The sequence below is a fragment of the Pogona vitticeps genome, chromosome 4, assembly GCF_051106095.1.
Source record: "Pogona vitticeps strain Pit_001003342236 chromosome 4, PviZW2.1, whole genome shotgun sequence".
Lineage (NCBI taxonomy): Eukaryota > Metazoa > Chordata > Lepidosauria > Squamata > Agamidae > Pogona > Pogona vitticeps.
In genome coordinates this window covers 114,601,343-114,614,552 of record NC_135786.1, presented here as the reverse complement: position 1 = coordinate 114,614,552, position 13,210 = coordinate 114,601,343, and the positions used below count along the sequence as shown (strand labels likewise).

General features: G+C 40.3%; 1 protein-coding gene and 1 long non-coding RNA gene across 3 annotated transcripts in view; one reads left to right on the top strand and one right to left on the bottom strand.

Moving 5' to 3' along the window:
• The window catches only part of LOC140706744 (uncharacterized), a 94,241-nt gene extending 84,252 nt beyond the window's left edge, over positions 1 to 9,989 (top strand). For both annotated transcript variants that reach the window (XR_013544608.1, XR_013544609.1), the window contains one exon: positions 1,826 to 9,989. This is a non-coding gene — a long non-coding RNA (uncharacterized LOC140706744). The remainder of the gene's footprint in view (positions 1 to 1,825) is intronic.
• GLUL (glutamate-ammonia ligase) overlaps positions 1 to 13,210 on the bottom strand; it is a 54,866-nt gene that overhangs the window by 3,311 nt on the left and 38,345 nt on the right. The window contains exons 2-6 of the mRNA XM_078392353.1: positions 8,499 to 8,689; positions 4,629 to 4,790; positions 3,108 to 3,254; positions 1,328 to 1,455; positions 953 to 1,152 (exon numbers count right to left, since the gene is read on the bottom strand). Coding sequence (XP_078248479.1) covers positions 953 to 1,152; positions 1,328 to 1,455; positions 3,108 to 3,254; positions 4,629 to 4,790; positions 8,499 to 8,689 — 828 coding nt within the window. The remainder of the gene's footprint in view (positions 1 to 952; positions 1,153 to 1,327; positions 1,456 to 3,107; positions 3,255 to 4,628; positions 4,791 to 8,498; positions 8,690 to 13,210) is intronic.

Genomic DNA, 13,210 nt, shown 5'->3' with positions numbered 1-13,210 from the left:
CGTTATGCGGATTCATCGTTTAGCGGGGTCGTCATCTAGCGCAGTGGTTCTTAACCTTGGGTTACTCAGGTGTTTTTGGACTGCAACTCGCAGAAGCCATCACCACCAGCTGTGCTGGCTGGAGTTTCTGGGAGTTGCAGTTCAAAAACACCTGAGTAACCCAAGGTTAAGAACCACTGGTCTAGCGAGGCACCACTGTACTGGAATTCAGTGGAAGGGCAGAAAAACATGTTAGTATTTGGTCATACAAGTCCACACACACACACACAAAATCAGATTCCCTGCACGTGTGTGTACATGTCCATGTGAGACAGTGCACTTTATTCTGAACATGGATGTTCTAAATCACTGGTTCTTAACCTTGGGTTACTCAGGAGTTTTGGACTGCAACTCCCAGAAGCCTTCACCACCAAATGTGCTGGCTGGGGTTTCTGGGAGTTGCAGTTCAAAAACATCTGAGTAACAAAGGTTAAGAACCACTGTTCTAAATTGTTAATCAATTTGGAATATTTTAGGCTGGAGTGTTATGCTGGGAAAAGTATTGAGTGGCTATGCAAGGAACTAATTTTGAAGTGGAAGAAGAACAGCCCAACATTCAGAATTCTTTGCACAGACCCAATATAGGCAATACTTTAAAAGAGAGAGAGAGAAAAAGACATACAAGCATGGCCCTCTCTCACTGTGAAGCAGAATGAGATGGGGCCACTCCAGAGTTCATGGGGTGGGGGATCAAATATTTTAAAGCTCCCTATGCATGAAAAGCCACAGCAACTCGCACACTACACATCTGGTGAGAGCCCTGCACTCAAATTTCACACTAATCGTCTAATTGTCTCTTTGCAAAATTAGTATTTTTCATTAATTTTTCAGCTATTTTAGTCCCAGTCTTTAGTGGTTCAAAAACTTTTACAGTCCCCAAATCTGAAGCCGCAATATTCTGGGCAGCACTTACTTGAGGCCTCCTTCATCTCGCATGGGTTTAGTGCTGAAGTTAGTGTGGCAGCCAGCTCCATTCCAGTTCCCAGGAATCGGCTTGGGGTCAAAAGACACCACGACACCGAAGTCTTCACATACTCTATGAAGGATGAATCGAGAAATCCAGAGGTGGTCACCCATCTCAATACCTTCACAGGGACCCACTTGGAATTCCCACTGCAAGAGAAAAAGAGAGAGTCAGAACCAGCATCGGGGGGGGGGATGATTCCTCTGCACGAGGCTATTCACACCATCCTCTTCATGTCCTAAACATACAAATAACCCCAATGAAGAAGGACCTCTAGGGCAGGAAGACAAACTCAGTGATGGGATTTTGCCTTAAAGTATCTACCTGTGCTGGCATAACTTCTGCATTTGTACCACCAATATTCACACCAGCATACAGGCAAGCCCGATAGTGAGCTTCTACGATGTCTCGGCCATAAGCTTTGTCCGCTCCAACTCCACAAAAGTATGGGCCTGCAGAGAAACAAGAGAAGTCAGTGGCAGCCTTTCATCTTTAACTAGCATGCTCAGAAAATAGCTATATTGCCAAGCATGGTCTGGCAGATCTAGCAAGACCATGCCAACAGAGTCATCTCAGTCATTCACCTGGTTCAGATGTTTAAAGTAAGGCTGAGTTCACTTACTATGTTTTGTTTTACACATTCTTTCAAGCAATGTGGGGGGGGGACTCTGCTTTTGTTCTTTTTTCAGTTCACCTCTGAAAAGGCTAGCCTATTCATTTATATTGTTTGCCCATGTTCTCACACTGGATTGGCTTAATTTATCCTTAGCAATATCATTAAGCAGCACTATCTGACTGACTTTCCAATGTCACACTTTTCAGTACCCACTGCTGATAGATGGATGCCAGCCAGATCCCTAACCCAAGAAGAAAAAGCAAGTAGCATCAGCTGCTGCCACTGAAATGGGAGTAGATCAAGAAGAAACCCCAAACAGGATTGCAGGAGGCAGAATAGTTTTCTCAAGTGGGTTTCATGGAGAAATAATGGGACAATCACTGGGGAGTTACTAATCTGAAATATGAGAACATTCATCATGGACTTAAGTATGGTTTTAAATATTTCTGATTAGAAGGTGCAGGAAGTGGGAGTTAGAGGACCCATGTAACTGAAGGTGCTTTAAGTACATTTGATCCATTTCATCTTTCAATCTTGCACTATCAATAGTCTTGGGCTTCAAAGTGTTGCCTCAGTTGTTCTTCCTGCAGTGCTCTCAATAAAATCTATTTTCTTGTCATGTTTCATTATTTTATATAATATCCATTTGAAATATCTGTACGTCACCCTATGCTCACTGTGATTCACAGGAGTATAACAAAATTATTTATTATTTTAACCACCCTGAGGAGGCTTTCTCCTGAAAGGAGCCACAAAAATTATGGAAAGAAAATCATGTTGCAAATTCTTTGGCAGTACAGTGGTGCCTCGCTTGACAAGGATAATTCGTTCCATTCAAATCACTGTTAAGCAAAATCCTCGTCAAGCAAAATTAAAAAATCCATTGAAATGCACTGAAAACGGTTCAATGCGTTCCAATGGGTGAAATAATCGTTAAGCGAGGCACCACTGTACGTCATTAGCATGGCATGGCCATATCAGCAGAATATGTAAATGTGGCTAGAGTAGCTACAAAAGTTATCGGAACCAGATCAGTTCTCAGTAACACAGGAGTAAGATCTTACTTTTGATCACTTTGGAGGAGCTTATTCTTTCCCTTTGAATACCTCCATACTTTAAGAAAAATATCAGACTTCTTTATGGGGAATTAGAGCAACAATCCATCTACCTCAGCACTGTCCATCTTCTCTATCTAAGGCAATGGTTCCCAACCCAGATGTTCCCAGATGTTCATGGACTAAAATTCCTAGAAGCCATCACCCCTAACTGTGCTGACCAGGACTTCTAGTCTAAGAACACCTGGGGACACCGGGTTGGGAAGCACTGATCTAGGGCATAAAATTCTTATTAATATTGATAGCCTGAGGTTACATTCTTGATTTGTGTATACAGAGAACATTGGATGATCAGCCCATGCTCCATAATAGCAGTTTGCAATTTGTAAGTTATGCATTCAAGACACTGTGGATTTTCCTACTGGAATCTTACCTTGTGGTCCAGGAAAGCCATTGGAAGGCCAGCCAAAAGGATGCCCATCTGTACCTAGAAGGGTGTATTCTTGCTCCATCCCAAACCAGGGGTTCAGGTTAGACCCCATGTCCATAATCCTTTTACAGGTATGCCTTAAATTTGTTTCTGAGAGAGAGGAAGAGTAGGGCAAAATTACTACTCATACAGCAGCATTGGTCTACCCCAGGAATGGGGAAACTTTGGCTGTCCAGGGGTTTGATCTACAACTCCAATTAGCTCTGAAGAGTACCATCAATGTTAGATTATGGAAGCTATAGCTGAAAAATATCTAGACAGTCAAAGTTTCCCCAGTCCTTACCTTTATGGTACATGCCCTTGTCTAAAGCATATAAATCACTAGCAAGGATAACAAAAAACAAATGTGAGCAAATGCAATTGCCTACATATTGAGACTTTGCTGCAATCAGAGTCAAAGAACAGGGGTTAAGCAAGGGTTTTATAGCAGAGACCAGATTTTTATTGACTGTGACACCAGCACATTAGGAGAACAGTTTCTAAAACTCAGCATGCCCATAAGTTCTTCTTAAGCTACCCTTTCTCACAGGAAGATGGGTCACTATCCTCATTTTACATGTCAGGGGAGAAAGGAGGCTAGGTGATTTTCTACTGAACACTACTTTAAAAAAACCTTGTAGCTTTACTGGGATTTGAATGTTGAAGCCAAACCACCTTGAACATCCACAAAACAAACAGCAACATAGTTGCTGTCCACCAGAAACATCACCTTGGCAACAGTATTATCACCATGGCTACTACAGTATCATGGCTTTCAGATGCTAACGAATCCTGCATTTCTTCAGAAAGCAGGGGTTAACAGTTAAAAAGGAAGAGTAATGTTCAATATAATGCATGGGAGAAGCACAAGTAAAGCTATGCATGTGATCACCAGATCAGCTGATGAGAGATCAGCTCACGTGGCTTAAAGAATAAAAGTCTTGTGGGCTGCTGGTGGCATGAGATGAAAGGGTTTACTGTCTCTGCCAACAACAAGTCCTGCTTGTGAACTTCCAGAGGCATTTGGCTGGCTGCTGCAAGAAATAAAATGTTGAACAGGATGCTCTTTTCCTTTGATACAGCACAGAAATTTCTTACAATCTTATTTTGTCTCATGCGACAATTACCTCTTGAGAAAAAAAAGGCAATTATCACAATCATGGGAAGCAAATCAGAAATCTGTATAAATGTTCCTGGATGTGCATTGCCACACACACAGAAAGCATCTACATGACTCAGGTAGTGACACAATGCCAAATCTCTTCCTTTCCAAAGTCTTCTCAAAACTTCAAAACTGGTTACTAAAGATGACCACTTAATCAGGTGGTGGCATGGTATGACATGCATAAGACTACTTGGTAAGTCACAACAGCAGATTATCTGTCAAATATCAGGGAAGAATTTTATTTAGGGATGAGCTGAAATGCACATTACTTCACTGTCCTAAGTGTGGTAAGAAAAAAAGAGCAAAGGGCTGGAACACACCTGCTGGCTTGCGGTTGTACTTTAAGACCTCACAGAGCACCAGTTTGTTGGGGTCCTTGCGGAAAGGATCCCGGAACATGGCAGATGGCACAAGGTACATGTCACTGTTGGAGCCTTCAGACTGGAAGGTACTGGAGCCATCAAAATTCCACTCTGGTAGATCTGGAAACAGAAGAAGAGGAATAAACACGACTACTTCCAAAAACTCTAGCCATGTAATCACTGTGGACGGACTTATTTGGGGTCTCTATTTAACAATAGGGCTTCCAGTGGGAAAGTTAAAGAGACTAAAAAGTTGCATACGGAAGAAATATTCTTTTGAAGTTGTTGTAAAGTCATCCATGAAGAATATCTGTCAGTCTTTCTTTTGACTGGAATGTTCATTAAAATTCAGTCAGAGAAGTTTCAGTAATTTTGAACAAAATAACACCATAGCACAATCCCAAATATGTCTACTCAGAAGTAAGCTCCACTGTCTTAAATGAGGCTTACTCCCATGAACACAGGTATAGGACTGCAACCCCAGTGGACTTCCCGTCTTACAGTACAAATGTTTCGAGTTCTGTTAAAGGCCCAAAGGACTTTCATCATCCTTGTCACAAATGAAACAGAACAAAAAAACTCAAGACCCACCATCCAAAATTTTGTCACTGATGGATAGGCCATGCATGCATCTCAGATGCCTCAGGAATGAGTTGCTGGTACAATGTTTATTTGTTGTTCTTTTATTTCACAGTCTACAGACTGCTGTGTTTCTGCACCAACAGTATGTTAAGATATAGACAATCTGGACAGGAGCATCTGCTATGAAGCACATAACCACATTGCAAAGAACCTCCTTTTTCCTAATGTAAACAGTGTTTTCAAAGAAGTGTAGAAAACCTACCTACAATATTTTAAAACAATTGTGAATTATCTGGAGTGAAGCTTCTGCCCCTTGTTTAATGGCCCTTGCCATGCTTCTTTCCTTTCCCACTTTTAGAAATATTTTGCCTCATTATTCCTTACTAAAAAGTAAGTTCCCGAAAAAAAACTTTGAGCATTTAATAAAAGAAAAGAAAAGAAAAACCAAATGTCTGCATTGCTGCCAAATTGCATAACACTTGTTTCAAAACATCTATTATAGTGCAGAATTTAGGTGCACTCAGGTATTTCAGCACCTAGCATAGTCAGGGGGAGAGACTTAGCAAAAGTAGAAGCATATTTGAATTGGCATTAAAGTAGTTAATCCGTCCAGCCAGCTTGATCCATTTCATCCCCAAGAGGTGGTGAAATTATTTAACTAAGCAGTGCCAGCCACTTCCTCAGAATAAAAACAAAGCACTCAAGACTAAATTCTTCTAATTAGCCATCCATGCTATATTGGTTTCATAATCATCTCTGGCCAGCTCCATGGCAACCAGGGAAGAAATCCTAATGCTATTTATTATGTTGGGTTTCTTCTTCTTCTTCTTTTCTGGAGGGACAAACAAAAGCCAAACTTATTGTATACACTGGAGTCCTAGTGGCAATTTTAATACCCTCTCCCATCAAGAATGTTACAATACTATGTGAAGATAAAGACATGTACAATGAGAAATTGTTGTTTAATTATATTGATGGGTGGAGTGGGAAGATTTTTCCACTTCAGGACCAAAATCACTTGCCTGGCCTTAGCTAATATATAGCTTGAGAGACACATAACTGCCTGGAACATGCGCTGCTCCATTTCAGGCAGCAAAATAACTTGGCAGGCCCTGGAGAGAAAAAGATCTGAGGAGTAGAAATATTACATTTGCAGCCTTCAATGAACTTAGAAAGTAGAGGAACATGACGGAGGCAGGCAGGAACCCCAAGACAAGGTGGCTGAATTTAAAAGGACAGAGCAGGCAGGAGAGTGATGGAGGTCGGCCTGAGAGAAGGACAAACAGAAGAGAGGAAAAGCAAAAGGTTAGGGACTGCAAGGCAAAGTTAGCAGCAGAGGCTTCCTGGCCCTTTAAAAATGGCAGAGAAGGAAAGCGAAACCTGACAGCTGTTGCTTTTGTCATTAACTAAAGCACTGCCGCTCAATAATATGAATACTGAAGGCAAGGAGGCAGGAGAGGGTGGGCCATCTGACACACTAACAACTCCTTTCCATCTACCAGGCTTCTAGCCTCTCCCTCTCAACATATATAAATAGTGTATATGACCTTTTCTGAAACAATTTCAACCAAAAATGGATTTCAGGTGGGTATAGATATTTTTTAAAAAATGAAATCAACACATCAAAACTGACAGAAAATAGTAAACAATACAGTAATATTGGCAGAACAAAACTAGCAAACTATCTAGAAGTACCAGAATTTGAGTTGCCCACGGCAATAAAAAGCTTTAATCTGGTCATGACAGAAGTACAGCATTGGCTGTAGACCTTATTTCACTTATATATGTGCAGTTATGCAACTAGAAAACCTAATTTCTCCAGATTTTTCATTTATCTTTCCCTTTGGGAAAAAAGTGTGCATTTTGAATGGACACCAATTCATTCCTGTTTCTAAAGTAAATCTCTACAACTACTATACTTTAAATGTGGGGAATAAGGAAGTGAATAAACAAGGAGTAACAAGGAATAGACATGGAAACTGATTTAAGAGACCCCACTCCTTAGCTGCTGGCAGTCACATGCTACCTCCTTCTGGTTTGTCAGCTCTTAGTCAACAGAGAAGTAGAACTTTAAATTCTTATTTCCAATGACAACAAAATAGGTTGTTGTCATCTTCATTTTTTAAAATAAAGCAAGTTGCAACTTTGTTTGAGATTCCTATATACTTGTTAAGTTATTATATACTTATGTAAGCAAAAGACCATAGTGCAACAGCCTTGTGATTTACATTTCTACAGTGGATGATACGCAAAGGGCTAGAAAGATAAGAAACAAGAAGAATGTGAGCAGGTACATTTTAACTAGGGATAAGGCGTAGGAGGAAGAAATGAAAAATTTTGCAGAAAAAGTAGAATCCGAGAAGAGACCACATCAAGCAGATATTCTGGGAAAGGAACAGGCAAGAAGAAAGGGAGCCATTTACAAAAGGAAAGGCCTAGCTACCCGGACTCAGAAGTATATTCCCAATTAATGGATATTAAAATCACAGTGCTGGGCTGCATTCCTATACACACTTACAACTCCTCTCAAATGCACTGGGCTTCTTTCTATGCACACATACTACGTAGGCACTGCATACCTGTCTCAAGCCTATATAGCTATGTAAGTCCCATGGGCCCCTTTTTAATTAGTAAGGTTAAAATAAGTTAGGGTATTCTTTTAAGCCATTGTTGCTCAAATGTGTTGCCATACAAAAGAACTGAAAGGGAAAATACCAAAGTTAGCCCTTCCTCAGCTATGCAAAAAGCCATCTTCTTCAACCCCCATGTTCAATTCACCTAAAACATGGCATGGAAAAGAACTCACAGACAATTCATTAGGGTACATAGGTTTTTCCTTTTTCCTAGTGCACAATGAACTCCTATATATATTTATTCAGAAGCCAGTCTTGCTGTGTTCTGTAGAACCCACTCTCATTTAAGGGCGAACAGATTTGCAGCTTAAGTCTGAAAAAGTGAGGCCCTCATAGGAACTGCTCAAGGAAATATTTATGGACATGAGCTAATTAAAATAACTATTTTTCATTGTCCCCAGAATGTTCTGTAGAGGTGCTTTATTCATCAAACCAGCAAAGGAAAAGAATCACTAGATGGTTGGGTGGTGTCATTTACAAGGTGTAAATGACACCACAGCCAGAAAGAAGACCTTGCATACATCACTAGTAGACCAGATACAATACTTGCAATTCTTCACTCACAGATAAAGAACTTCCCAAGACAGAGTTATTCTAAAAACTTTCTGCTTACCTTCAAGATTCTTGGGCTCATGGTCCAGTGTCCGGGTTTTACAGCGCAGGAATTCACCAGTCCCATCAATCCAGATGTACATGGCTTGTACCTTGTCACCCTGAGGCAGCTTCATGTACATGTGCTTTATCGCTTTGCTCAAGTGCGAGCTTGCAGAGGTGGCCATGGCTGAAGAAGCTGTTACTGAAGACCTGTGAAGTGATGCACAAGGGAGAGAAGGGAGGGAAGGAATGTCCATGAAAATGACCGAAAGGGATTCTTGCCAGCCACCAAATGGGAACACTTTCATAGTGACCTATGTTTTCTTGCAACATGGATAGATGATCTTGCCCTAGTTCACCAGAAAACTTTTCACACCTGATTAGAGCCCATGAGCTAAGTCCACACCTGCTCCAAATCATCATACATCTCCTAAAAGCCATGGAAAGCTGCCAATGATTTCTAGAAACTGAAAATCAGATTCTGAATAAATAGGTTGGATATGAAGCAGGCAATGCTTGGAGTTACCATCCTTAAGCTTGGGGACTTTACCTTAGGCACCTTTATATGCAATACAGTCGTGAAACCTTCAAAGACTGAGACACTAAAGTTACAAACCAAGATGACTGCCTGAAGAACATGGTTATGTTGGCCAAGGTACTGTACATGAAGATGAGACGCACAGTTGGTATGTGAGAGATGATGCTGTTAAGGATGGAGAGTTGGAAACACTAATTGGATTCCAACACCTAACTCAGGTATAGGTACACAAAGTCCAGTCTTTATTCGGCTCTTCCAGTATCAAAACCTTTACAGTTCATACATTTAAGAAGTTTGTGATAAAGGAGCAGGGATCGATCAATGCCCATTTCTAAATCCATCATGGCCAACTGTGAGTTTCAATTCAATACCTGAAGTTGTGAATTTAATTTTAATCCTTATCTCTCTGTTCATTTGATTCAGTCATTGTATGTTGCTAGCTTTTGCATCTGACATTTTCTCCCTATTTATCTAGGGGAACACCTAGGTTGTTCTGAAGTTGTACTAGGGGAGCTTCCATTTGCTGCACTGTACATATTTTTGTTATTAAACTGAAGGTAACTATTATTATTATTATTATAGGAACCCACTCAGGCTACAAAGCAACATATGCACAGTCAAAAGAATCCCCATGGAGCAGCTGGAGAAATATGTATTAAATACATTGTCTACTTTCTTTCTGGAGTACTGTCTGAATTAATTTTGGGGAACCCTTAAAACTAGTATAACAAATGAGAAACATTTGCTTTAAAAAGTATAAAAAGCAAACCGCCTCATGTTCCCAAAACCAGCCTAAACAGGATGGATAGCATTCACCTGGCTCCTAAAACAGCCATTCCCTGCCCAACAGCACATTTGAAGGGGACCACAGGCTAGAAACAATTCATCACACACCCCTTACAAGGTTTGTTATGCAACTTATACAATTCTGATTTGGCTTACATTTCTTTTATATTCTGTTTTCGGCCACAGGGGGAAAAAAAAGGATGAGAATGGCTATCCTAAAAGGAGAGGAAGGGACTGAAAAGGGCTAATTCTACTGGAAAGAGTTACAGTATATAGGCTAGCTGTTACAACATGAGGAGGCCACTGCCTCTCTCTCTCTCTTTCGACCTAACATCCACTGGGGCTCCCCCATTTTCTTTCCTCTTAGTAATAAAATCTATTACCTAGCAGTCCAGCCCATTTCCAAACCAGGTTGGGTTGAGGCTATGCATACCGGGATAGGTTTCATTCTTAAGGGTTGAGGTCATCACCTTAATGTCCCACATCCAAACAGGAGACCATCTGAATGTCTCCCATAAACTGCCAATCCATGTGAGGCAGGAAGGGGGAGGAGGATGGCCTTGTAGGCCCCTTCGAACTTCACTTTTCTATGATTCTATGAATAAGGCATAGTACTTGGACACAGTTTATAACGTGGATGAAATGCATGTGTCCTTCACCGCCACTTGCCAGTGGATGACCTGGCTCTAACTGATAAGGACTCCAAGTTCCTCTCTCCCCAAATGCCTGGTAATATACACAAACCCTTTGCTATCATAGCGACAATTATTTTTCTACTATATAGTAATCAGCATACCATATTATGTCTGGAAAACTACAAATAAATGTGCAACAAATTTTAGTACTAAAAAATATACTAGACTAGCCTCAATTATCTCTTTAATTTTTCAAAATTATTGGAAAGCATAATTTCCACAACACAAACTCTTATAGGCAAATGGAGAAAGCCGATTCACAAAAAAATGCACACGGTATTTGCAATGCAAAGTAAGTAGTGGTTGCAGTCATTTGCCCTCATGTATTTCACATCAGCATCACAGAACATGTAAGCTCCAGACCCAATTCTTCCTGTGCCTGCAGTTCCCGGAGGCAGAGTTCAAATTATTCAATTCAGTTGCATGTTAAAATCAAATTCAATTCTGCACCATGTTATTGTTAACTGCTGTTATACTATTTTTAGCATCTAAGAACCCTGTCCAAGAATGTGTTGTTGCCCTACTTGTAACTTGATATACTTCAGTCACATACGGTATTGATACCTATTGTGTAAAGAAGCAGATTTCAAGGAGGGCCAAAGTACACTGTGAAACCTATTCACAGTCAAATTTGACTATTTCCCACTGCACCAAATTTACACTGAAAGGACAGCCTTTATGACTTCTACTCATGATCATAAGCCATGGCAATATTTTGTCATGCAGAATTGTCCAATACTCTGTAATGAAGGAAAAATTAATTCTCCCCCCATCAAGAAAACTGTAAGCAGTCAAAGAGAATGACCAAAAGAATGAGATAATTCAGGTTACAAGCATATTGCAGAGGATCCTGGCCTCTTTTTATGAAGAAACCAGGATTCAAATATAGCTCAGGCAGAACTTCTATTAAAGTTCTCTGTAATCTAGATACAGTATTACTCTTTGAACCTTTTTTGTAGCTAAAAAAATGATCATGAAATATGATCTTGTAAACACAGAAAATCAATTTTCCAAATTATGCATCTCAGTAGCTAAGAAGTGCATTAAGCATGGCAAAATTTGGTAACATTTTGAATGTATCCGTGAACTATGAGTAACTCTGTATTTTGACTCAGTAAAAGAAGTTGTGGCCTTTAGTTTGCAAGACCTGAGCAAGGCTGTTAATACGATGCCTTCGAGGTCACTGATTTGTAATGTTGCTGGACTTGACAATACATAACGACAATCTTGTACTCTCTTTTCATTGAAACTCCCTCCAATCCCTCCCTCTTAAATCAAGAACAAAAAGTTGTATAGGAACATAAAGAACACATTTGTTAAATCATAAACTTCTATGGATGAAGCAATTGCTCATCACAGTCGTATTAAAAACACACAATTATATCAAAGACTTGAACAGGTACACCTAAAAACATAAAGATATGAATAAAACAAGCACATTTCATTATGAAAACGTGTTTAACTGGGAGCTGAGCTAACTGTGGCTCCCTTGTCCACAATTTAATACAGGGCTTATGTGGCCAAGATTGCTATTGCAGTTTTGCCTTTGGTACAAGTGAAACCATACAACCTGCTGAGCTGTAATGAATTCCCTGTGAGGCAAAAAAAGATTCTGTGCCTCTGGCACACCTGCATGTTCTTCTAGGAACAACAGTCAGTAAGAAGGTCACCATTACATTAAAGAAACCTGGTGCCCACAGTGTAATGGTCACATTCACAAAAGGAGACCTCTGCTTAATACTGGACGTGTCACTCTATCAGACAACAAAAACAGCATTCAGCTTTATTCCCAAGTATCAGAATCGTCCTTTTTATTTACTTTGTACCACACACTCTATTAATAAGTAAATTACCTATGAAAATGCTAGTCACCAGATTAAGGTGGCAATTTCTTTCACTGGCCTTACCAGTAATATTTACAAGAGCTTGGATTATCCCCCCAATCCTACTTTCTTTTTCACCAACTCCATGCTGATTTTCAAGTTTATTGTCTAGTTCAGTTGCTCCCTCCTTCAGAAAGCAGTGCATTCCCAGATTAACACAGCAATCAAAGTTGATCTGTTGATGCATCTCTGTGCCCTTTCCCTATCTTGGCTGCTTCCAAGCAGATTCACCATGAACTGAGGTATCTGGACTTTCAGAAACATTTCTTTACCTTAAGGCCACGCACAGAAGTCAGGGGAACAAAACTGGGTTTGCAAAACTATGGCTCCAACTCTCACTCAGCGCAGTGTATAATCACAGTTTCCTCGTGCTACAATCTTATGGCCACGCTTAGGTGTGCACCCTTAAAGGAGCTTAAAAACAGAAGGTGCAAGCTTTTACTGTTGCATGATATCTAACACAAAGATTATCCTACTATTGCTTTTCAGGATTTTGCCTAAAAAATTTGCACAGCTACCTCTTCTAAATTTATTTCCAGTGTTCTGTTTCGGTAGAATGGCTCAACTACCTGCACTTTTAAAATTTTGTGTGTCGAGAATTCCATGCACATGGGTCGAAGCACTCCCATTGTTTTCTTGCTGTTCAACCCTGCGCCCAAATCAAACTCTAAAAAGACCAGATGAGCTTCTATATACACCCCCTCTCCAGCCAGCAATTTTGCTTTCTCCCTGACTCCAGTTCTAAGAGAAGGAAGGGAGTGTGCTCTCCTTCTCTGATCAATGAAATGTGATCCTTACTCGCTCCTCACTGGGTTACAGATCCCTCTTC